The sequence below is a fragment of the Tauraco erythrolophus genome, chromosome 7 (genome assembly GCF_009769465.1).
Source record: "Tauraco erythrolophus isolate bTauEry1 chromosome 7, bTauEry1.pri, whole genome shotgun sequence".
NCBI lineage: Eukaryota > Metazoa > Chordata > Aves > Musophagiformes > Musophagidae > Tauraco > Tauraco erythrolophus.
In genome coordinates this window covers 41437311-41461438 of record NC_141471.1, presented here as the reverse complement: position 1 = coordinate 41461438, position 24128 = coordinate 41437311, and the positions used below count along the sequence as shown (strand labels likewise).

Below are 24128 nucleotides of genomic sequence, written 5' to 3'. Positions count from 1 at the left end.
CAGTGTGAAGGCATGGGGCTACGCATTGAATCACAAGAAACACCTGACTGAGACCTCATGAGGTACAAGAATAATCTAAATTGTGCCATGAATTTTGTATTTCCAAAATTTTCACTCCTTGGATTTGCTGTATAACTGATTAACGCAGTTATTAGTTACAATTTTTATGTAATCTCACATGAGTTTCCCAGTTTCTTGACCACATATGCATTAGTACACAATGATGCAATTCAGAGTTTGTATGAAAGTGAGAACAAGGCTTAGGTAAATGTGGTGTTACCTAATACCAAAGTACTGAAATATGAGAACTCCTAACATATTTAACTCCTTTATAGAATGACATGGGAGGAAAAGTCACAAGACAAAACAAACCCACCTGATTTTGAACATTCCAGAGATGAGGAAGATCAGCTGGAGAAGGTCGCAATTGCACTTGAGAATGCAGACTCCAAGCACGTTTCAATTTTTTGCTCCGCATGTCAACAAACAATATTTCCATCTCACCTTCTTTATCACAAAAAAACTCACAAAGCCCTAACTTTGCTGGGCTTTGACAGCCCACAAAGAAAGACTGATAAAAAAACACTTCTAGCTCAGAGACAGAAACTAATTTCAAAATTGACCAAGATTCCTAAATATTCTGAGACATATAGGCAGAAGGTTGATTATTCATTTGAACTCCTTATGGATAATCACACTCCTACATCATATTGTGATCTTGCGAATATTAACAATCCTAGTACTTTTAAGAAAGTAAATAATTCTTTAATAAAAGCACTATCAATTTGCCAAGATAAAAATTCCACATGGCAGGGAGACATGGAAGACAGATTTATTGTGCTCGACAACTATGGCAATAGGTCAGATACATGTTTTCTGGGGTTAGTTGATGGCTCTCATGGTGTGACAGCTGCAGAAACAGTTGCAGCAGAGCTTCCACTTTTATTTCTTGACCAGCTTGCCCAAATAGATTCCTCCTACAAAAAGAGTAAGGATGAACAGCAAATTCTAGATTCTTTTGCCACAGTAATCAAGACAGATTACAGGGAACAAGAGAAGATTTTCTCCAACAAACCAGGCAATGACAAGACCAACAAGACCAATACTTACAAATCGATTCACAAAGCGTATGCCAAGTCCTTTTGGAGAATGGATAGACTTTTACGACTGGGAAGGAATGAGGCTTCCAAAGTTCGCTGGAGTGGCTGTTCAGCTGTTACCTGTTTGGTGGAAAGAATCCCTAGTGAAGAGACAGATGGCACTGAGGAAGGAGGAGGAAAACATTTTGAAAACAACACACACAGTCCATTAGCCAGGACAGCCAAAGGTGTTGCTGGGTTACTGCATGTCGCCAATATAGGTATGTACATTCCACAATAGGTGGGTTTTTTTTTTTTTCCTCTGCACAATAAAAATAGAAAAAAAAAAGCTAATCTATAGATTTGGTGGCAGTATATATTTGAAGATAAAATCTGCAATTGCTTTAACTTGACAATGTGAAGGAGATCGGATAAATTCCCTTGCAACTGATATTGGTCTCAGGCAGTAAGTATTAAGCTTACTAGATAAGTACCTTCAATATGATATTTGAGTATTGAGCAATAAAGTCAATTTACTAATACAAAAGACACAGTTAAGAAACATTCCCTAATACACACATAACCTCTGTAAGAGTAGTAAGGACAATTTTTTTTTTAGGTCAGATAATCATAAATCTTCCAATTTTAGATCTGATTAAATTCCTTGCATCAATGAAGCATGCTTAAGATATTCTTTTTATTTGTTTGTTGCATTGACAAGCTACTAGCAAACTGAAAGCATGATCTGCAGGGATCATCTGAATTATTAATTTATGAAATAGGAATTAGCTGTTATTTACTGCTGTTACGGAAGATCTACTCAGACCTGTTTCCTTATGAAGGAGAACCTTGCTTTGCCTTCCTGTAGTGTAGCAAATCAGTTATTAATTACAGTCAGCAACACTCATGCATTCCTAATGCTTCTCCACCCAGCCCTGCTGCAGGCAATGCTAGACAAAGCTCTTGCTTTTCTTAGCAACTCAACTCATTATGTCTTCCTACCTGGTGATCTTTGTTACTAATTATCTTGTGTACATAATACAGCAGTAAGATTACAAGCAAGATGCTTGCTTTCCCATAAAGAAGCACACAAGCAGAATTGTGTAAAAGAAGCTGTTTGGTGAACAGTTTCAAATGGATTTGTGTCTACAGTTATGTTCTCTAGTGTCTTTCAGTCTCTGCTCGAAGCACATGCCCAGCACTATATACTTTACTATCACTCTCCCTAGCATTAGTGAGGAATACGCTACCACTCCAACCTTCCATTAACAGGTGCACTCTTTCCTCCTCAGACAAGTGTATTCACAAAACTTGTAAGACTTCTTTATGTTTCTTCATATGAAACTTGTCTGAAATTAGTCAAGAGGATCAAAGATGAGTAGGGAAAGGGAAAACCATTTGAGAGACTTAATTTCTTCAGGAGGCAAAAAACCCAAACCTACACGAAAGCCATATTCCACAGTTACAGTAACTGATCCCAGATAAAAAAAAAAAAAATTTTTTTTTTTGCCTAACAATGATATGCAATCCTCTGCCAGTCTGAGGAACACTATAAACCAACTTGAACATGCACTGACAGTGAAATAAGTAACTGCGGTCTATTCCCTCCCTTTTTTCTCCTCTATTCTCCCAGCACTTGTTGCTACAGCCATACTTTCTCCACCTCCAACAAGCATTTTGGCAGCTACCAGAATTTTACTGTTGCTGGTATGAAAATTGGTAGTTTAGCACTAGCTCAGATATTCTTGCAGAAGAGGCAGCCACACCTTTAATAGAATACAGGAGTAACTCACATAACGATTGTAATGTTTGAAGAGGTAACAAGTGCATTTGTTTTCAACTTAATCGAGGAAGAAACCCGTTTTTATTACAATGAGCTTGAGAGGTAGGATGAAGGTAAGAAAATTCGGTAGAGAATTCACCCAATCTAAGTTTTCTGGTTCTAGTTACCTGCCTCCACCCATTCCTCTCAGACGAGGTTTTATGCTGGCTGAAATTACAAGATACTGTAAACTCAAGCTCTGGTAATGAGTTAAGGCCTGAAGTTGATCAGAGATACTTTAAGCCTTTTGTTATTGAAGTCCACATTTTTGAACCACTTCTAAACACACATTTATTTAATCTAATACACTTAATTTTCCACCAAATGTATCACATCAAGGAAAAAGATTTGCACAACATCAAGCTTCATCTTCCCCCCAGGAATGTGTTCTTACACAAGTATAGACATGTTCCTTCAGCACCAGGCAAGCAACTGAAGAGGATGGTCAGATATGAGGAGCAGGAGATGATGCCATTGGCCAGCTCTGTCTTCATTTCGTCCCGCGTGGATAGGTCAGCTAGGTTTTGTTGATCCTTTCACCCTGTCTGGTTTGCAGACAAGAGACTTGCATCCAAAGGCAACTAGATCTTACTCTTTCTTGCAGTCAGATTGTTCCACATGGGTTATATTATGCCCCTTGTTGCTGGTGGTCTTACTCAGAGGGTTCAAAGGAAATTTTAGACAATCTTCTAGCTCTCCATGGTAATCAGAGGAAGGAGGAGGGAGCAAGCAAAAGGAAACATTCACACAACATAACTTAAGGTATCTACATTCTATAAACAATAAAAAAAGGTGTATCCTTCAGTTTGATGTTCTGAATCACCTTCTAGAGAAACCTGCCTTCACAGACTAAACCTAGCTGTCTCCTACACTAGACAATGCCAATACTTTCCAAGAAATACAGCTACTGTATAAGCAGCACCTACTCATAAACACTTTTCAGAGATCTGTGCCCTAGTCTAACCAGAGAGTATTAAAAATACGATATAAAAGAACACACTGCAGGCAGCTTAGTGTCCGGAAAGCTACCATCCCACTCAAGTTCCTTCTGTAAGACATCACTTCTGCCCCTATGCCAACACATGGGAGCAGACCAATTACCTCCTCTAACACAAAAAAAAAAATGGCTTCTCTCAGTGTAGCTATAGAGGATCTCAAACAATGTATCACTTTGTTTCAGAGCTGCGTTCCTTTATGCTCTGCATTTAAGTTTGAAAAGACTAGTCACCTGCAGTGTTGCAATTTCTAACACTTTTCATTCTCATCCTGCAGATTTCAAGTGTTGAGGGAAAGGTAAGGTATCTATTCCTACTGAAGGAAAGAAGTTAGTCCTTGACTTCTCATGATGACTGAGAACTCTTGCTTCCTTGGGTCCCTTAACCAAGGAAGAGATTTAAGGCATCATATTAGTAAACTGTAAATTCTACACGATGTCCAAATTATTTTCAGGTATTAGAAATTCTATACTGCTAAAAATAGTCTGAACCTGAAATGTCTCAATGAGTCCATTCAGCGATAGTATTTTGAAAGTATGCTCTCCTAGGGGAAAAAAAAAAAAGTATTTGAGAAAAATATGCACTCTTGCTTAAAAAACAGTCAAAGTGCAACATTTATATCAGAGTGCACTTTAAGCTGGATGAAATGTCACTTAAGACTCGCAAGACTTTAGTTGCAGTCAGAAGAATAAGGTTCTGGAATAGTCCGCTGAGTAATAGGAGGGGAAAAAAAAAAATTGCTGTAAAATAGAACCAGATTCATTGATGGACATATTGCTGCCAGTAGCAGTAGATAATGGAACTATGACTTCAGGTTTTTTCCTAGTCCTTAGCAAAAGTCTGTTAATGTAACTGCAGTATCTTAAAAAAAACAAAGCAAAACAAAAAAACCCTCAGTATGCTGTAATTCAAATGATCTTATTTCAAATTTAGGTAATGCACATGCAGTCTTATGTAAAAACGGAACGAGTCACTGCCTCTCAAACGAGCACAGCACCTCCAACACAAGCGAGAGAAAACGCATACTTCAGAGTGGTGGAAAGATCAGCACTAATGAACCAGATGGATTAGTAGAGGGGTACCTGAGAACTACAAGGGGTCTTGGATATCACGGAGATCCAGTACTGAAAAGATCTGTCATACCTGTGCCTCATACCATATCTGTCCCTATTGATGACACCTGTCAGTTCCTTATTTTAGCTTCTAATGGGCTTTGGGAGGTTTTGGATTTCAACGAAGTACTCGCACTGACTCTAACAACGTTCACTCGTTATTTGAGAATGTATGAATCTGTTCAACAAAATGGAACTTCTCCGTGTGAGTGTCAATATTTGATGCCCCTCACTGAAGACAACTTAAATGACTCAAAGGCTATTAAAGACCTGCAAAACGGAACAGAGACACTGTATTCGAATAAAGACATTTCTCTCACTGACTCAAAAGGCAATTTGAAACAAAATAAGCCAAAATGTTCTAGGAGGAGCCATTTGCAAAGTGAAGATGGAGTTCCTAAGGAAACTGATGACCACAAAAATCAAACTGATACAGAACTGTCTCTTTTCAGTAACAAAGACGTAATTTCACAGAACAGAGAGATAAAACAGTCTGATTTTAGCACACAAGGTAGCTCTGAAGAGCCGAAACAGTTTGAGGACAGAAAAGCTTACCTATATAATAGTTTTCAGCCAAAGCCACAGACTGTAGTGCAAGAAGAAAGAGACGCTGACACTTTCTGTGCGACAAGTCCGAGTCGCACCCATGAACAGCTGCGAGAGAATGTACTGGCAATAGGGTCTAAAGACACGAAACAGCCCCCAAAAGATACAAAAGCATACTTATCCCATTATGACTCAGGTCCACAACTGGCTGAAAACATGGACTCCAAGACATTTTGTGACAAACTTGCAAGTTACGCTGGTCAAGAACTGCTAAAGACTGTATCACTAGTGCGTTCTAAGCCACCACCCCAGTCTGAAGAGGGCACAAATATGGACCCGTCCAACTGCAAATCACATACCACGGGAAAAGGCAGAGTCACCTCTGAGACACTCTACGACAACGCAGCAAGCTACATTAGTGCACAACTGGTAAAGACTGCATTAGCTGCAGGTTCAAGAGATAATATTACTATTTTGATTGTTCTTCTAAATGGATGTGATAAGATACCCAATTACCTCAACATTTAAAAATTTATCATAGGATAACCGGAGTGCCACAGTACATATAGTACAAGCTTATATTTAGCTGTGTCATGAATTTACTTGTAATCACCTTAAATGCTGACCTATATAGTAAATCAGACATCTTGTCTGGAACTGTGCAAATGCAACAGACCTTCTGAAACTCTGAATAAGAAACAGTAATAAAAAATTTTTTTTTTCTTTTAAACCACTTTATTCAAACCTGAGCACCTCAATATAAAACTAAACACTGGTGAACTGTCATTTTCCTTGCTAAGCCCAGATTACTGCAAATTTAAAATCTGCACAAGTAAGTTTCTGCTATCAGTTCAACATTTAAATAGACTAATTCATCTCTTCTGACACACTTGGTAGATTTCATATAATGAAAATAACTAAAAGAATTAGTGCAATATACTGGACAGATCAAAATAAAATGTACTTTGGAAAACAAAGTTGCAAAGTTCATTACTGACAGACAGCAGTACTTATGTTACAGATACAAGAGCATCATTTATTACTGTTCTAGCCATAAAGGAAGAACTTAGAACCCCCTTTGATTAGAGAGAAAAAAAGTTAGCTTTAAGTAACTGTACATTCTGTATACCCTTAAGCAACTCTTAAATATTACAGAAAGTATTAAACAAATGTAGACTACAATGCAGAGTACCTATTTACAGTACATTAATATCCAAATTTAAAATCAAGTTGGATGTACATAATAGTTAGTGCACTATTTCTTTCCTTAGGGGAAAAACAAACTGTAATGGCCAGCAATGATCAAAAACAAGAAGTCACAGACACCAAGTTTGTTGTGGTTTTACTTGAAGAGCTCTTACAGTTTGTAGAGGAAAAAAAATCCTAAGTCAAAGTTGAATTTACTGGTCTGTACCCTCTGAACAGATTAGAAATGAAGTTAAACTTGATTTATCACTAACTCTTTTAGCTAACTCAGTGGATTGATATAATTTACACACAGTGTACCAACTAAAACTCCATTTTCCTGCAAGCACAGGGTTCTTAAAATTGTTAATGCAAGTATTATTTGTAATTAAATTATTAAACTATGGAATGTGTAACTAAACGGTAGATACTTGCAGAAACAACTGGTTGCATCAATATTGTAAGTAAGTTTAAGTCATTTTTAGATCCCGTTTCTAAAAAGGCTTTAAAGCACAATTGAAAATAATGAAAAGTCCCAATTCTATTTATTATGACAGTAATCAGTATTCAGGCTACAGGAACTGGCCAATTGGTCCACAGAAAGTAGTTGTTCTACACCCCTAATAGTAAGTGATTTTTAAAACCTTTCAACTGAAGGAAGTTTATTCCGTTTCCCTCTCACCTCTACTGCTGAAACATTACAGCCAGTGGTGGATATATGCATGTTAAAATTTTAGGTCAAAAGAAAACTCTGTATCATGAACTTGACTATTATCGTAAGTCTCTTCGCTGTTTGGAAGCTGTACTGGGCCAGGTTAAGCACTCCAATTCCATGGTTATTAACAGTTAGGAAGCAGAAGAATATTCAGAACAGTTTAAAGCAATCGATGTTTTAGTTACTACTACAACATTGACTCTTGGGTTGTTGCGTGGGTTCAGTAAGGTCTACTCCTCTTCCTCTGGCAGAGTTGGCTCCTGCATTCTGTGGTTCATTCTTGGGTAATTTTTTTGCTAAAAAATCAACAAAAAATAGGAGTTAAAACTGAGATTGTACTAAGATTAAATCACCTGAGTACACAAACAGTCAACACTTCATTACTGCATAAGCATATCAATATAATCACTGTAAAATCTTATTTGATTTGGAGTTAAGACACTTAACTTCTTAATAATTAACTACGTTATCTAGGGTTTTCAAGAGTGAAACGCATTAGTAACTTGAGCAGTAAAACTTATCTGCACAGGTATGCTACGCCAGTAAACTATGGCTCTTGTGGGAATCCACCTACACAGAACAGCCTTTAAGATCAGTGTATCAGTGTTAAAAGACAGAAAAAATGAAAAGGCACAAAACACAGAAAGAGATGGGTCAAACTACTACACAGCTACCTAGTCACAATAAGTATTTGCAAACAACATATAAAACGACCCTCAGCACTAGATCAAGTCTCTCCTCTTTTTTCCAAGCCGTCTCTTCTCTCCGGCTCTTACAAGTCAATTGACTGTGAAAATTTCTTTGTTGTCCTTGTAGCTCTAGAGTACCTCCTTGGTCCTGACATGAAAAATAAGGACGACAAATGCTACCCTTCTGAGCAGTGGCTCCTCCTAGCTTTCTCTCCATCAGAAAATTGCTAAGTTCTAGTGGAGCTGTCTTGCCCGTGTTACCAGGACCCAACAAACACCTCTGTTCTACAGTTTGGCTGCGTGCTTTGACTTCAAGGCAACTACTTTGACCAGCTTTCTGAAGATCAACTTTTCCTAAAAGGAAGGGAATGCAAGTGTAACAGTCAGAAAATCAGCACAGTACACATCAAGAAGACGTGTTGTGGTGCTAGATAATCTCAGGGTGCTAGATAATCTCGTCTAGGCTCCCTTTCCCACAAAAGGTTGAATCAGATGATCTTTTAAGGCCCCTTCCAACTTGAGCTGTTCTATGATTCTGTCATAGAACACAAGATTCATATGGTAGGGAGCTGCTCAGACAGCAGAAACGGACAAAGCACTAGTAGAAAAACGCCTTCAGAGCACTGTTGTTTTGGATTCTAGATACATTCTAGAACTGTAAATTAACATGATTTTTTTAAACTGGAAGTTCTGAATGAGCTCTGAAGCAGCCAATTTACAAGCAGTTGTAGTTTCCATCCCTCAATTCTGTCCATGTTCTCATTTTTCCTCTTCCCCCACTTCTGAAGAACTGCATTCATCTTGTGCAAAAGGCAATTCCAAGTTCCATGCAATACTTATATCCTCATCAAGATTTCCTTTCAGATACATAACTGCAGAGATCTTGTTCTGATGCACTGACAAAGCTGAATTTCACCCATCAACGTGAAAGAATACTCACATGGACAGCCAACCTTGCAGACAAAATACCCAGGTACCAATCAGGCATTATTTTCTCAAATTTACTTTGTATACTTCATTAAAATACGGAGAGGTAAGAATTATCATTGCTATAACAAATTACTAAAAAAAATATCAGGTTTTGGAGATTAATTTCTCCTTCTCTTTTTTAAGACAAGATGCAAACTGCATCTTTAAACAAATTAATTTTAAAATAATTTCACCAGAACAGTGTAACTGAGCATTTCTGTATCATTAAATGCAGGCCTATCTCAAGTGTTTATGAGCAAAATGTACTTTCCACTCATAGTTATGTGTTTTTTTTCCCCCTCTTCAAGTATTTATAGTTAATATGAAGCAAGTACTTGTTATAAAGTGCTGGTACAACAATAATTTAATTTGCATCTGCTGGAAGTTTGAGCCACACCACAAAGTACCTTCTGCTTTACTGACTTGGAAAGCAGAAGATAAGAGCTCTTTAGAAACATTTAACTTTGATAGCAATATTGTTTTTCACAAAAAGAAGTGGTTAGAGAGGTTGCTGTAATGCAAAATACAAAACAGATTTAATAAGATTATATATTGTCATTACTACTCCCCAGTAGCAGAGCCACTACTGTGATTAAGGTTATTACTAAATAGGTTGGTGACCTGTCTAAAAATGTGTGCTTTCTTTTTTCCTCTACTTTCAAAATTTTTTTTACCAACGAAATACAATTTTCTATCAACGGAACTCACAAAATTTCTTAATTTATACTTAGTATTACATGTCAGCATCTTCACAGAAATCCTCAAGATTATGTTAGGGCTAAAAATACATTAGCAACTTTACTTTTCACATGAAGTGTCCTTTACTTATACTTGGATGCTGAATTTAAGAATGCATTGTCATCTTTGGCATAACTTTCGGATTTCAGAGAGCTGCATTCGGAATTCAAAGAAAATTTTAACACAAAAGTGTATTTAGCAAGTGTTTTGTTTAGACTAAAATGAATACCTGACTTTTTTTTAAGCAGGTCCATTATCGTTCTCCTATTTTGAAATGTTTCCAGCTTCAATTACCACTATCTCATAAGAGGTATATTATTCAAGGTTCTGCACCTATCCCAGGCAGTGTGGAATCTGCTGCAAACAACATACTATCAAAAAGCACACATTTATACGCTTTCACTTACATTCTTATACTAATTTGATTAACAAATGCCAAGTATATCTTACAATTAAGAAAAGCTGTGTAAAGCTTTTTATGGTTGCCTATACCAAGGGAAAGCTGTGGTTTTTTTGTGTATAAGAACTAAAGCTTAATTTTGCTTGAACTTAAAGCAGTACAAGCTTTCATCATGGAATAAGAACAGGTACATGGAACTTGCTGACAGAATAGAAAAGTAACCTAGCTTAGCTATTCCAAGTTAATGCAAGCGTTCTGGTGCTTGACAGAAGACCTGTGCAACTGCTTTAAGTAAGTTTATCTGACTCCTGAACATCAAAAAGGACATGAAAGAGCCTAAGGAAACTTCAGTGCCGGAAATAACTTAGGTGAAAAAACAAACATCTTGAGGAAGATTGTGATGGTATGAATCTAATGAAAAAAAATTCCCTTAAATTCTCAGTTTGTTCATAAACTCACCAATTGCCATGAATATTTCATTTACGTTCATAGATGTTTTGGCGGATGTCTCCATGAACAATAAGCTGTTGTCATCTGCATAAGCCTGTGCTTCCTTAAAATAAGAATGCATTACTTCATTAAAAAAAATAAATCACACAATCATTACACATTGTACTTCTACTGCTACTAAGGAACAATTTCTACACCATTTTGAAAGAAAGTTGTTTAAACACTTATGTGGCAATGTGTTATTCATCAGCTACGAAGAAGTTACAATTTCCATCAAGCAGCTAAACATTTAAAAATGCAATCTTAAAAATCCTTACTCATCTTAAAAATATCCAGAAGGAAAGATTTCAGGCAAAACTAAGTAATAAAAATATTTATTAAAAAGACAGAACACTAGCTGTGATAGCAAGAACAAATAAGCTCCAGAAAGCGCCATCAGATGACAGAAAGTCTAGTACTACCCTGGAAAGAGGGCAGTGTGTGAACTATCTTGAATCTTTCAAACATTGAGACAGATGGATCAGAACAGTTTCATTATCCTGACAGAAATTCACAATTGTCAAACAAATAAGCAGTATTAAATATCTTGCCACATTATCTCCCTTTTCAGTCTGAATTTTGACCTGAAATACACTGTTTATAAAGAGTTTTCCATTTTTGCCACTTCCTGTTAGCCAGTTCAGCTGAGAATCCCCAGCTTCTTATGATTATGTAACTGCCTTGGCATTCAATAGGAAATCTGCAAAAAGCCAAACTCTAGAATACCTATGATGAAAAAAATAATTTACAGCATTCTATATTCAAGTGACATCTGCTGCAATCTATGTAACTATATGTGAAATAACACATTAACAAATACGTACAAATCTAAAACGTGCTTTGCATTGAGAAATGATTGTCAAGCCTGCAAGGAGCCCATAAATTCACACTAGCCAAAAAAACAACATTTTAAAAATATTAAGATTGTAATTGTACAAAAAATAATAAAGGTAGTCCTACTTTGGTGATTAAATTTAATTAAGTTTTTGACTGCAGACACGTATGAAATTTTCTTGAAAATAACAATTTCTCACAAAACAAAGGTCTTCTGTCACACAGTTTTATGTTACAATTGACACGGATGTATAAAATTAGAAAACTGAGTTGTTGAATTCTAGCAGAAAAATACCTAAAACTGCTAACCTTCTGAATCCTACAATTACAAAAGGATTCATTACTATACACAGCAGTATCTCACACAATGACACCATATAAAGATTAAAACTGTAGGAGAACTAATGACTAATAAATCTTAATTCAAACTCAATCAATAATGAATGGACGAGAACCACCTGCAGTAAGTTTATTTGCTTTGGAAGCTATTTTCTGATGACTTGGTTAGACTTTCTAGAAGATAAACTATAGCAGTGAGAGCACAGACACATTCACTAAACCAAAAAGAATGCCACGACAAGCACCATTAAAATTTGAACACTGCTTCAACAGTATAGCCTAAGTTAAGCATATCATACCATAATCAAAACTCTCCTGCTGACAAGTCAGACAATGATTTGCACCGAGAGTTACTACTGTCTCATCCACTGAAACTCTAGTTATTGGTAATTTCAGGGAGAAGACAGGAAGAGGTCACAAAGAACAGAAATTCAATTAGCCTTAAAGATATGCAAACAAATCAGTTATTCCTCAAAGAAACTTAATTATTCAAAAAAGTCTATTGCTACGTATCACTTGTATAGAAATAGATTTTTCAGTAGTGTACATAATTACATTAGTCTCAGTTGACGTTTATATTTAACAGCATGACCTCTATAACAACTAGCTAGGGCAGGCATATAAGCCCCTTGCAGGTTTATTTACTTTTTATTCCAACAAAATGCTATTTCTATAAACAGAAGTTATGTACGTACCTGAAAATCCACAGCTCTTTTGTTAGCTAGATCAGCTTTGTTTCCTGCTAAAGCTATTACAATGTTAGGACTTGCTTGTCGCTGAAGTTCTTTGACCCAATTTTTCGCTCTGGCAAAGGACTCCTGTTAATGATTGCAAAATGATGCAACTGAGTTTTATCATCCTTTTGTACTCACCTATCATCCCAATCTCTGTTATCTACACTTCAAGCAAAAGGCCAACGCGAGGCTGCTACCTTTGTCCAAAGGCACACTCCAACTTGTCAACTGAGCTTTCAAAATGAAACATTCCTACCTTAGTTCTCAAATGGGCTTATTTGGGATAATGCTGAAAAAGTTAGTAAAGATAGGAAGATCTTTATGTAGACAGAGTAGGGACAGAGAGCTGGTTAGAGAGAAAATGGGAATTTCAATTTCTCTTCTAGAAGAATCAAGTTTATGAACAGCTATATTGAAATGGTCTCAAAACACTTTCCAAATACGGAACACTGTTCATTACAGTACAGTTTCTGGGTTTTTTGAGGGCTTTGGTTTTTAAGTCTCATTTTACAAAAAACAAGTGAAGCTGATCTCATCTAAGGTCAAGTAAAAAAGAAAAAAATAACCCTAATGTTCTGGTCTCAATGACTTGTGCTACCTTTGCAATTCTTACCTGTAACTTGCCATAACACCAGATTAAAATAATATCTTCCACTACCAGAAATAAACAGCCACCAGCAATGTGGTCAGAGTAACAGCTCAATTCTGGTGAACTGATTTAAAGTTAGTTTGAAACACTTCTACAACAGAATTTGCCTTCTTTCTTGCTCTTTTATTTATCACAATAAAATCCCTAGAAATGGTCTTTTGGCAAGAAAAGTTTACACACACAATTTAACATTACATAGTTCAGCATGAAATGAGCGACCTGATCTAGTGAGATGTCTCTGTACAGGGCAGGGGAGTTAGACTATATGACCTTTAAAGGTCCCTTCCAACACAAATCATTCTACAACTCTATGAAATGATGAATTGATTCACACAACTCAGCAAGAAAAATTAAGGAAAGATCAATGCAAGACTGCAAACTTACAAATCCCCCTTGTGCTTCCCTAATACAGTACTTACCTCATTTGTAATGTCGTATACCACTATAGCTGCTTGTGCTCCTCTGTAGTACATGGGTGCTAAACTGTGGTACCGCTCTTGCCCAGCTGTATCCCAAATTTCAAATTTTACCGTTGTATCATCAAGACATACAGTCTGGGTTAGAAAAGCAGCTACAAAAGAGACAGAGGTGCTGAAACCAGAAGTCTGCTTGTATCTCTATATTCATACAAAATTACGCTCACAGAGATGCAAAAACAATTTCCTTAAACAATTCTAGCCTATTATTAAAATATAGCAGGTTTGAAGCAAGGATTAGCTGATAGACTGTAACTCTGATTAACACAGAGCAGTTATTTCAACACCCAGTCTTTCTTCAAGTTAAAGACATAAGAAAGCAATAACTGGAAAGGATTCCCTTTTTTTTTTGGTAATAGTGAATCTGAGAAACCACAAGTCTTCTCTTACACAAAGTACCAGTAACAGCATCCCATCATACAATAAAGAATCCAAGAATTCAGGTACACATTTACATTACTTGAATAGTATCTTAAAGCCTTGATTTTCAGCTCCTGACAACTCCAGAAAGAATCGCTTCTCAAAAGTTCTTGTTCTTAAAGCAGTCATAATTTTGGCTTTCTAAGTGATCCTAAGAATTAATTTCAATATAATTTTGACAGCCTGCAGTTGCTGGGAAACTTGCATCTATTGCCACTATGGCTGAATACATTACCATAAATAATGGTCTGCTAATTATAGAAAACAGTAAGTAACTTATTCCACATCTTCAAATAGTTACTCCTAGCAAAGATTTTCCATTCAGATCAAGGTACATATTAGAACCAGGGAGGTGAGTACCCACACAACATAGAAATCTGTACTACAAAACTAAGCTAGAATCTCAAGCATTTGGGGGGGGGGGGGGCAGGGGGGAGAAACCAAAACAAAAAAAAAACAACTGAAAAGCAAGATTTTCTTCTACTGAGTTCTCTTAGCCCTTTGAATTTTAACTCAGTCATCTGTTCTACTTTAGCTTTCAAAGTTTAAAAATAAGCACACAACTATTACAGTGGTCTGGCAAGCTGTCTAGCTGTCTTGATTACCGGCTTTATAGTCATGTTGTTTGCCCAGTTACAGTATATTCGCAGCAGAAAATGCAACAATTCCAATAATTTAGATGAGAGTTTGAGCAATCTAGCATAAATGCTTGGAGTTGTTTTTCCAGTCATGACAGACATTTGGTGAAATACTGTGGACTGGCTTGCTTTTGCTCCTTCCACAAACAAATAACACAAAAAATTTAAGACCTTCTGCTTGAAGAAACCCTGAGGGAAGTCCCCTACTTGGCTGAACTGGGCACTCTCATCACTCACTAAGCATACTGACAGACTGTGCTTGATTTAAATCAGATGTCTCAAGAGGCACTGACCCATAACCCTTGCATACCTGGGATGTTACCCTGTCCCACATACTCCAAGACATCACAGCCTATGAATCATTCCAAAACTGCCGCAACTTTCAACTCAACTTATTACAGTAAACCAAAGGCAGTCAATCTTGCTTTATAAAGGACACTAACTACCATACAGAAGTTGACTAGTTAAGAGGTCAGGTGTTCCTGCTTCAGAGGTATTAGCATCCATCACAGATGAGTAGGTTGGAAAAGGTAAAGGCTTTGAAGGTCCAATGCGAAATCACCATAAATCTCTCTAAATGCTAAATATCCAAGTGCTGGTAAAACAGGCTCCTCTTGGTAGCTCCCTTGGCAGCCCACAACCAAAATACAGAGTAAAAAAAAAAATCATTCGCCCTGCATCAGACTAAGAGCTTCCTCCCCAGAACCAGCTCAATATTACATTTCTCCAAGGCAGACAAGATGTTAAACAAATGGAATTTGAAGTATTTACAGGCATTATTCTTTTCAACAGAAGAATGTACCTACACTCCATAAATAAAGAGATGTACTCAGGAAGAGAATTAAAAGAAGGGTTTTATTCTGTTACATCCTCTTGTTTTTGTAGAAAATGCCAGTTAGTTTCTGCTAATAAGGCAACTTTCTTCTGTCTTGCAAAGCCACAATAAATTGACAATTAATCAGCTGTGTTAATTATCTGAAAGCCTATCATCCTTACAGCCGTACTTTTGTCTCAAGCAACTAACAGGCATTGCTACACTAGTCTGAAGTGGCAAAGGCTAGTTATTAAACACACCACCACCCTCCAACATGTCTGCCTTTGACTGCACTTTCAGATGTTTTTATTCAGATTCACAATGCACATAAGCCTCTCTTTGTTGAAAGGCCCTTCCGCATACAAAGAAAATCATGCCTTAGGCAACTACAAGCTACAGAGATAGACAGCTTTCTCTGCAGAAAACTTTTTCTGAATCCCAACATTGCTACATTTAATATCTCTCAGTTGTATTATATGGCATTTCCTTGTTTCTGTCTTATATAGAGGAGGTACAAGTTAATACAGAGATCACACTAAACTCTATATATCTGAACTTGAACTTAAGCTGCTCTTTAACCTTTGTATAGATTTTTAAACAGTGTAAGAGGGTTTGGGCTATCCCTAGCTCTACCCAGACACTAAACCAAGAAAAAACAAACTAGGTTAAATGAATTGGAGATAGCTGAAATTGAACAATGACTTTCACTTAATTTTAACAGTGTTTTTTTAAAATCAGGTTGATATTGGAAAGTTAATTCACTATAGATATTTAAGAATGTTCTCCATACTACCACATAGCTCTACGAAATAATACAGAAACCTTTCACACTAACACTTACCCTAAAGCCATTATAAAACGCACAAAGCCAAAAATGAGCAGTAGTAAGGAGAAAAAAAAGTGGTGGTTCTCCTTTTTAGCTGTTACATGTATTTTGTATATCTGTCAACACCAAGTAGGGCAAAAATATGATGCAATGAAATTCACCTCGTATTTATTTTTCTAAGCTTTGTAGATGTTTTTACATTTCAACAATTCTTCATGTGTAAAGACACATACAGACCACTGAAAGGGCGTCACACAAACATTACAATGAAACAGACTCATTCATGAAAACAGCAACGGGGTCTACTAGAGAATACTTATTAAACTATAAAATCCATATTTTGTTTAAGTCTGTATGCCATTAGGTAGTTTTAGGAAAACTTTGAATTTATTCAGGGAGGAATACAGCTCAAGGCACAAACAACTTCAACATACAATATAACAGAAGAAGTCTGTCACGGGGTGGGAGTGGCATAAAAATCTGTTTGCAGTCAAACAGAATTTTTTTTTTTTTCCATTTTAGTAGCCAGCACCTGTTTTCTTTGAAGTCACAAAATATAAAAATTAGTACATTAAATTCTGTGATTACCAACAAAGGAAGATATATCCAGAAACAAGTTCTTCCAAATCAAAAGCAAACTGTGATGCACAAATGACACCACCACCTTTTTGGAAGATGCAGCACTTTGTTTTCATAGAAACTAAGTTCTTAATTCTTATTAAGCAGTTATTACATGCATTAAGCATACAGAACAATTAAAATAGTCACACATGCACCCACAAACAAAATGTAACATCGAGCCCAGTTTCCAAAACTATGCAGCTCAAGCACATGTTTCCACTTGACAGGGATGTTTACTATAACCTTGTGCCAACTACAACTTTTAGCTTAGAAAGTTACAGTTCTCAATTACAGACACAGGGCTCAGATTTGATCCTTGCTGTCAATGACCCATTCTAGAAGTGCCATTACATTCAAGGTTGTCAAGGGCAAGGACAACAAACTCAATGTGAAACAAATTAACAGGATAACTTTCTCACCTCCAATTGTACTTTCTTGAAACTCATGAAACTGTCCTTTTACAAAACGAAGAACCAAACTTGATTTGCCAACTGCAGACTCTCCTAAAAGTACTAGTTTGAACTGGCAAATTTTATTTCCAGTGTTTGGCCCATTGGGTCTTGTTGCTCCTCGATTAGCCATGCCCAAATTAGAAAGAAGTCCTTTGTTTCAAGCTCTTGAAAGCAAGTTCCAGGATTCAAATCTCAGTGATGCTTCTGCCAGTTAACAACCTGTTTATGAAAAGACAGTGGGTGGTATTAGGTTTACAAAGCAAGTAAGAAAAAACTAATTCACTAATGCAACATGGACTACATATAACCTGTTCTAGTATTTACCTAATTCAATAGTCCAGATTACAGCTACCATCACTGTTGTCAACTACAGACAAAATCTATGACAAATGAACCAGTTATCTTCTTCAATGTCTAGTCTTCCTATTAAAGCTTCAAATTAGGCCATTAAAATCCAATTACGTTTCTTCTTGCAAGACTTCAGACTCTTATTTCTTAATATATCAAGACTGAAGTATAGCACAAAAGATTCAGACTTTCACATTACTGGTAAAACATAAAATGACACAATTTTTTTTTTTCCAGAATTTTGCTATTGCTAAGCAATATTCCGAAGTCAGTACCGCTAAAGGATGCTAAAAAATGGAGCGAACTGGGAAAACTCAACCATCACATCAAGCTCTTTGCAAGTACACATCATCAATTCACTTCTATCATGTATATCAAACACAATTTCCTTAAATAAAAGTACAGAAGATCTAGACGTACAAATAATTAATACCTTGTCTAATTAACAATGGTACTTTGAAAAGCAAAAATAAAAAGCCTTCCATTTGGAGAAAAATGGATTGTCTTGACCAGCAAGAATTCCAGACCACTTTGTGAAAGTCACCAGAGAACTATCGTACAACAACAAATTACTATTTCCGATACTAACACATGTCCTAGCAGATCAAAACTGACAACAGAGATCTCTGTTAAGAACAAGTATGAACAGTGTGTTCCTTAGCCTACCTACTCTTCTTTCAAACATCTTAAAACAAAAATCACAATATATATTCATGTAGACAGGGAAGCCTTTAGACTCTGCTAGTATCACTTTTGAGCCTAAGACTTATGCTTTTATGAACTTAAGAGTAGAGATAAATCTTTTTGCAGCTAGACATTGCGGTATGAAAGACTGGCATAATTTTCTGTACTCTCTTTCCTCCCAGTTCCCAAAACAAAATCCAAGTGAGTCCACAGGAAATACAACTAAGTGATGGTCACTCAGCTCTTAGTGAGAGAAATATGCTTTTCTATTTCTGCTAAAAAAAAAACCCAAACCAACATAACAAAAAATAGTCTATAAATTTGTCCTACTCTAGTTGATTATTTACATGAATAGTGCACACTTTGTGGGGATATGGCTTTTCTAGCATCTAGGATTCAAGCAAGTTAGTTTAGAGCACATTCTCCTAATGCAGAAAATAGTTTTAATACATATGTTGCAAAATGGCACACAAACCTACTACTTTCAAATGACTTCTTGCTCTTTCTTCCTCATAGTAAGGCAACTACATTTTAAACCAAGCAGTAGTAGTCCTCAGCCATCCTCCCATTTCAAACCACTTAACACATACATTGGGCACTTGAACATTCCAGTTTGCTACACACCTAGCTTAGACACTAAGCCTTCGTTCTCCTTCCTAACTCTTATTTTTGTAAACTCAACACAAGTCCTGAAGAATCTTCTCTAGCAAAATCCCATTGTCCACTGAGACACTCCTATACAAACTAATTTCCATGCAATAAATGAGATAGTGAATAAATAATGCTGAGATCTAACAGTTGAAAAAAAAGACATTTTTTCTCACTGTAAACAGAACTTGAATTTACATCTTAGAAAAAAGTATTTTCAACAACCTAAAGCCACTCCTCTTTGCTCATGTTGCTGCTTCTCCTATAACTCTCAAAATAATCTCAAAATACCTATCCAGGTAGGATATTTCAATACCGCATTCATCCCTGTCTATCCTGAGATTGTATCATGTTAGACTACTATGATACCCTCAAATCAACAGATTTTTTTTTCATTTTAGTTGTATAACATGATCTAATAAACACAAAATTTTAGATATATATTCTCACTAACATTTGAAATTGTATCACAGGGAAAGAGTGTTCCTATGAAGCAAAGAAGCCCCTGCATATCCCACCATCATCATTATTAAGTACCATGATAATTACATACTAAAATTTTTACTCATTAAATTAATTTTGGTTGAGTATTTTAGAATACAGGAGTGATTCCAGTTATTTAAAAAATATCAGACCTTTCATCCTTACAGCATAAAACAATTCATGCACAGCTGGTCTGTTCATTCTCAGGCAAGACTCTTCCGCCCCTACACATGTTGCTGAAATACCCTTCAGAAGTTGTGGAGCAATTTGGATAAAAAGTGACAACAGTTAATCTCTCCCTAATTATAATAAGAGAGAGAGCAGCAAGGCATAGCCAAAACATAGGTAAGTTCAGAATACTGTTAGCCATTTGTTTGTCTTTTCCTTCAGAAAAGAAGATAATTATTTCTGGTTTAAAATGAAATACATCTGTTTGCTGTAGCATTCTAGAGTGTTTAGATGACCACGAAATAATTTAAACCCTTTCAATCTTAATTCATCCCATGTTTTTATTAATGCTGTAGAGTCTAGAAAAACGTAAGGACTACATCCAACGATCATGCAAATTAGTACTCTTTGGAGCAAGTGACTTCTAGATGATACAAAGTGAGGAAATCAACCCGCTACACTGGTTGCTCACTATGACTACTTTTTCAGTTGCTGCTTCTCATATTGAAAAGAAAAATATAGAAAAAAATATAGAAAAACAGGCAAGACTGATTTAACTTGCATAACATCTATTGTTTCGACTGGCCAGTTACAGCTTTTAGTTATTCAGTGTCACTTATGAAACAGTAATCACTACCCATTGCAAAACTCCTTCAGAACCCAAGGATGAAACGGGTTGTCAAGAAAAACACCTAACTCAATCTTTATAGATGCACAAGCTACAGAAGCTATAGTTATCACAGACCTTCAAAGTTTACACCTTTATAACAACCCTCCACCCTCAGCAGAAATCATTCTGGACACTCAGATGCTATGTACAAAACCAGTCAGCTGTCAAGCTGATAGAGATCAAACTATTTGAAAGGAAGGCCATCATGTCCCAGAAACATACTGCAAGCATCATTCATTCAACAGTCACATCAATATAGCTTATTAATAAAACCTATTACAGTCATAACACCCGCTTTTTAACAACTCAAGATTAAAAAACAATGCAAGACTAAAAACCTGGTAGAGCACATCCAGATGATTTTGATACATTAAAGTCACTAACACTTTTTATGGCTGTATACAGAAACCATCATATTTTGAAGTTTCAGATGATACTTAAACTGTTCAGTAAGTTCACAACATGGCAGCATATAAACATTAAAAATGAGGAAAAGATTTTCTTAATCTGAAGAGAAACAATACTACAGTTTGACAGTCATTACAAGACGTTTTTGGCCTGTTCTTTTCACATCTGTGTGCTCAACAGAGTGCTTCACAAGGACTTAAAAGTAGATTTCAATGCTACAGACCCCAGGCAAGCTCCAAGCCTCAGGTCACATTCATTCTGCAGCTCCTTAAGTCATCTGTAAAATACTAGCCTTGAGAACCGTAAAGAAAGCACTACGCGAGAGGAATACTGCATTCGGCATCCTACACACACGCAGTGCAAATTCAAGTCTTTTTTTGACAAATTACTTTCAGGCCAACTCTGAACACTTACTTCAAGGGCTTAGCAGCCACACCTATTTTTTACCCTTAGCTTTGGTGAAAATTTCCAGGAAAAGACCCACTAACATCCCTCCCCTCCATTTCTGTATGCTTAGCAAATTTTGTAATCATTATATTTGGAACATGTGAAGAAAGAAAACCTTGGTAAGACATCATTCATTCATCTACACAAAAGCCAGTACACAACTGTTTGGCATGAACCAAATTTTTAAACTGACACACATGGAAGTTACGCAAGTGAATTACATATATAAAAATCTGCTGAGGAAAAAACTATGAAAGTTTCTTAGATAGATGGCTTCATATGGATAGAAACAACGGAGATTTTCTTATTTTTATAGAGTTTAATGTGAAAACTTCATCATATATTAAAAAGCAAGGCCTATTTTGCTGTCTTTGGGCACTACAAAAACATGGGTCCTTTCTGGTATGTTGGAACTTTCACTCTTCTAGTGAATATCCCCCAAAGGGACAGCAGCTCCATACTGAAGTGCCAGAACACCACAGTCTGGAGCATATTACTAGGAAACTACTCCAGTTAATCCTACCAAGTAATTTACTAGATGCTGAGTATTCTTACCACTCTAGAAGAGAAACTTACATGCTGCTAAACAGTCTCTGTTAATGAGTTTTATTTATGAGAGAGAAGTCTCACACGTATTTTAATAGATCACTAGACAAATTTTATTATGTTTGAGTCTGTGGACAAGCTACCAATACTCCTAGCCAATAACTACAAACTCACAATTTAATGGCATAATTCACAGTCACGTAAGCATTCAGATCAGTGCCTATTTTAAACTACAAGAAAGCTAATTCAGAAGTATCAAAATAACACTAGTGACAAAAGCCAGCCTACTGAAGAGATTAAGACAGCTAACACCGTTCCTACAATTAATGTGATTAAGTGTGTTATCAAAGACCACACCAAAAATTCACAATAAATTTAAAATGAGAACGTTCCACCACTTATATTTTAGAGCAAATCACAGTGTTTTTTACCATGAACACACTTACTATTGTAGTAATTTCTAATAAACTTCTTCACACTTCATGAACAGAGACAGATCATATAATGCTGAGGTTGCAACCATTATCCACTTTGTTTATACTGGACTATCCTGAATGTTTTAGACAGTGGTATCTAAAAAGCTTTATTTATTTCACACTCTTATTAACCAAGTTTTTTTGTTATTCCCTTCCAGGTTTGGCAGAATTAGCGTGGCATCTTACTGCAGTGTTCAAGAGCATGATACGCGGAACTACCACAATGCTTGTCACATGTAAGCCAGTTTATATTGAAACATAATGAGACAGTAAGTTAAACGAGTGACTCAACAGTCACTGCAAAAAATCATAGCCTTCCAATTAAAGATAATAACCATCTCATAAGCTCATATGAATGATGTATAGTAACAACTGCTTTCAGATAAACTGGTTTATCATACAGGAAACATAAGTAATGGTGACTGTACTATCATTGTCTCCAGTCACCTCACTTCAGCCAACATCTACCTTTTTCCTGACATTTCTTATTACAGAACGATACACACACGCAATCTAGCCTGGCTACAACTCTGAAAAGCCACTACCAAAGTGGAAACAACAAAGATGCCATGCTTTATATTTGGCTTGAACATTATGTGTAAGAAGCTGATTAATTTCAGCTGCTTAATTAGCTGTTCAGCCTCTCTTTTCCACCCCCAAGCTCTGAAAGAGGCATAAGGTAAAAAAAAAAAAATCATGGAAAATTCTGAGAGAATAGCCTTTCACAGCCCTATTGTTTGGAACATTTTGATAGTTCTCAAACAATTAATCTTTCCTTTAAAACATTAGAGCATAAGTTTGTTCCATCATGCTCCACTTTCATGTCTAGTTCCAATTAAGTCTTATGTAGAGCATACCCAGTATACTAGGCCTGTCGTGATCCCCCAGATAGCGACGTGTTGTCTGAATATTTTACTTCCCACCTATTCACCGTCCCTCCTCCAGACGCAACAGAAAGGGAAAGTGAGGGACCCATCGCCCAACCTTCCCTTCCACATCTCACAAGCAACTCGAAGAGAACAACCCTGCTCTTGTAGCTGGATCCAGGCAGTAATAACTCCCTGCAGGAGAGCTCCCAAGTAGAAAAGGATCCCCGCTCTCTCCTTCTCGCCGCGGTCTCGGGCCCAGCCCCTCCAACCCCCGCCGCCGCCGCCGCCGCCACCACCACCACCACCTCCCCTCCCCCGCGACTCCCTTCCAGGCACAGGAATAAGGGGAAGTGGGAAAATCGGGGGCGCCATTTTGAGACGGGAAGGAGCAGATCAGCCTCTCACCGCACGCCGGGCTGCCCACCTCGGCAACCCGCATCACGGCCTACTGTCTCCGCAGGGCCTGGCGGCAGCGCCCGCGTAAGCGGCCGCCAGCGGGAGCCCGAACAACAGACCTCCCCCCCCCACCTCCTCCTCCCTCCTCCTCGCCGCCGGGACCCCACCACCCCGCGAGCGCAGGCCCGGCGGCCCCCCGCCCCGCCCGCCCCACCCGCCCCGCCACCGCCTCCTCACCTGGCTGGGCCGCGGCGGCCGCGCGCGGGGGAGGGGGAGCCGGGGCAGCCGGGCGGCGGCGTCTGTCCCTCCGGCGGGGCTGGCGGCTGAGCCGGGGCAGGGTGGAAGGAGGAGGAGGGGGAAGAGGGGAGGCGGCTCCTCGGTGGGAGCGAGGGGCGGGGGCGCAGCCGTGCCTCACCCAGCCCGCCGCCGCCTCTGACCTGACC

At 37.5% G+C, this 24128-nt stretch overlaps 2 protein-coding genes across 2 annotated transcripts; one reads left to right on the top strand and one right to left on the bottom strand.

The window, feature by feature from the left end:
• On the top strand, positions 1–6285 carry PP2D1 (protein phosphatase 2C like domain containing 1). Its single transcript, XM_086614352.1, has 3 exons — positions 1–62; positions 336–1360; positions 4830–6285. The coding sequence occupies exons 1-3, from the start codon at positions 58–60 to the stop codon at positions 6080–6082; spliced, it is 2283 nt and encodes a 760-aa protein (XP_086470478.1). The 5' UTR covers positions 1–57; the 3' UTR covers positions 6083–6285.
• Positions 6282–23961, bottom strand: RAB5A (RAB5A, member RAS oncogene family). Its single transcript, XM_086614353.1, has 6 exons — positions 23923–23961; positions 17510–17761; positions 13715–13866; positions 12608–12730; positions 10710–10803; positions 6282–7750 (listed from the first exon to the last, which is right to left on the bottom strand). Exons 2-6 carry the CDS (start codon positions 17670–17672, stop codon positions 7632–7634), a joined length of 651 nt encoding a protein of 216 aa, XP_086470479.1. The 5' UTR covers positions 17673–17761; positions 23923–23961; the 3' UTR covers positions 6282–7631.
• Between the last annotated feature and the right edge of the window lie 167 nt (positions 23962–24128).

What these genes read in the sequence shown, in the direction of transcription:
- PP2D1 (XM_086614352.1), top strand. An exon ending in ACTGCATGTCGCCAATATAG is followed by an intron (nt 1,361 to 4,829) that starts GTATGTACATTC and finishes TTTCAAATTTAG; the next exon opens with GTAATGCACATGCAGTCTTA.
- RAB5A (XM_086614353.1), bottom strand. Translation starts at nt 17,672, where the DNA reads ATGGCTAATCGAGGAGCAACAAGACCCAATGGGCCAAACACTGGAAAT. An exon ending in TCAAGAAAGTACAATTGGAG is followed by an intron (nt 13,867 to 17,509) that starts GTGAGAAAGTTA and finishes TCTCTTTTGTAG; the next exon opens with CTGCTTTTCTAACCCAGACT. An exon ending in AAAGAGCTGTGGATTTTCAG is followed by an intron (nt 10,804 to 12,607) that starts GTACGTACATAA and finishes TCTTATTTTAAG; the next exon opens with GAAGCACAGGCTTATGCAGA.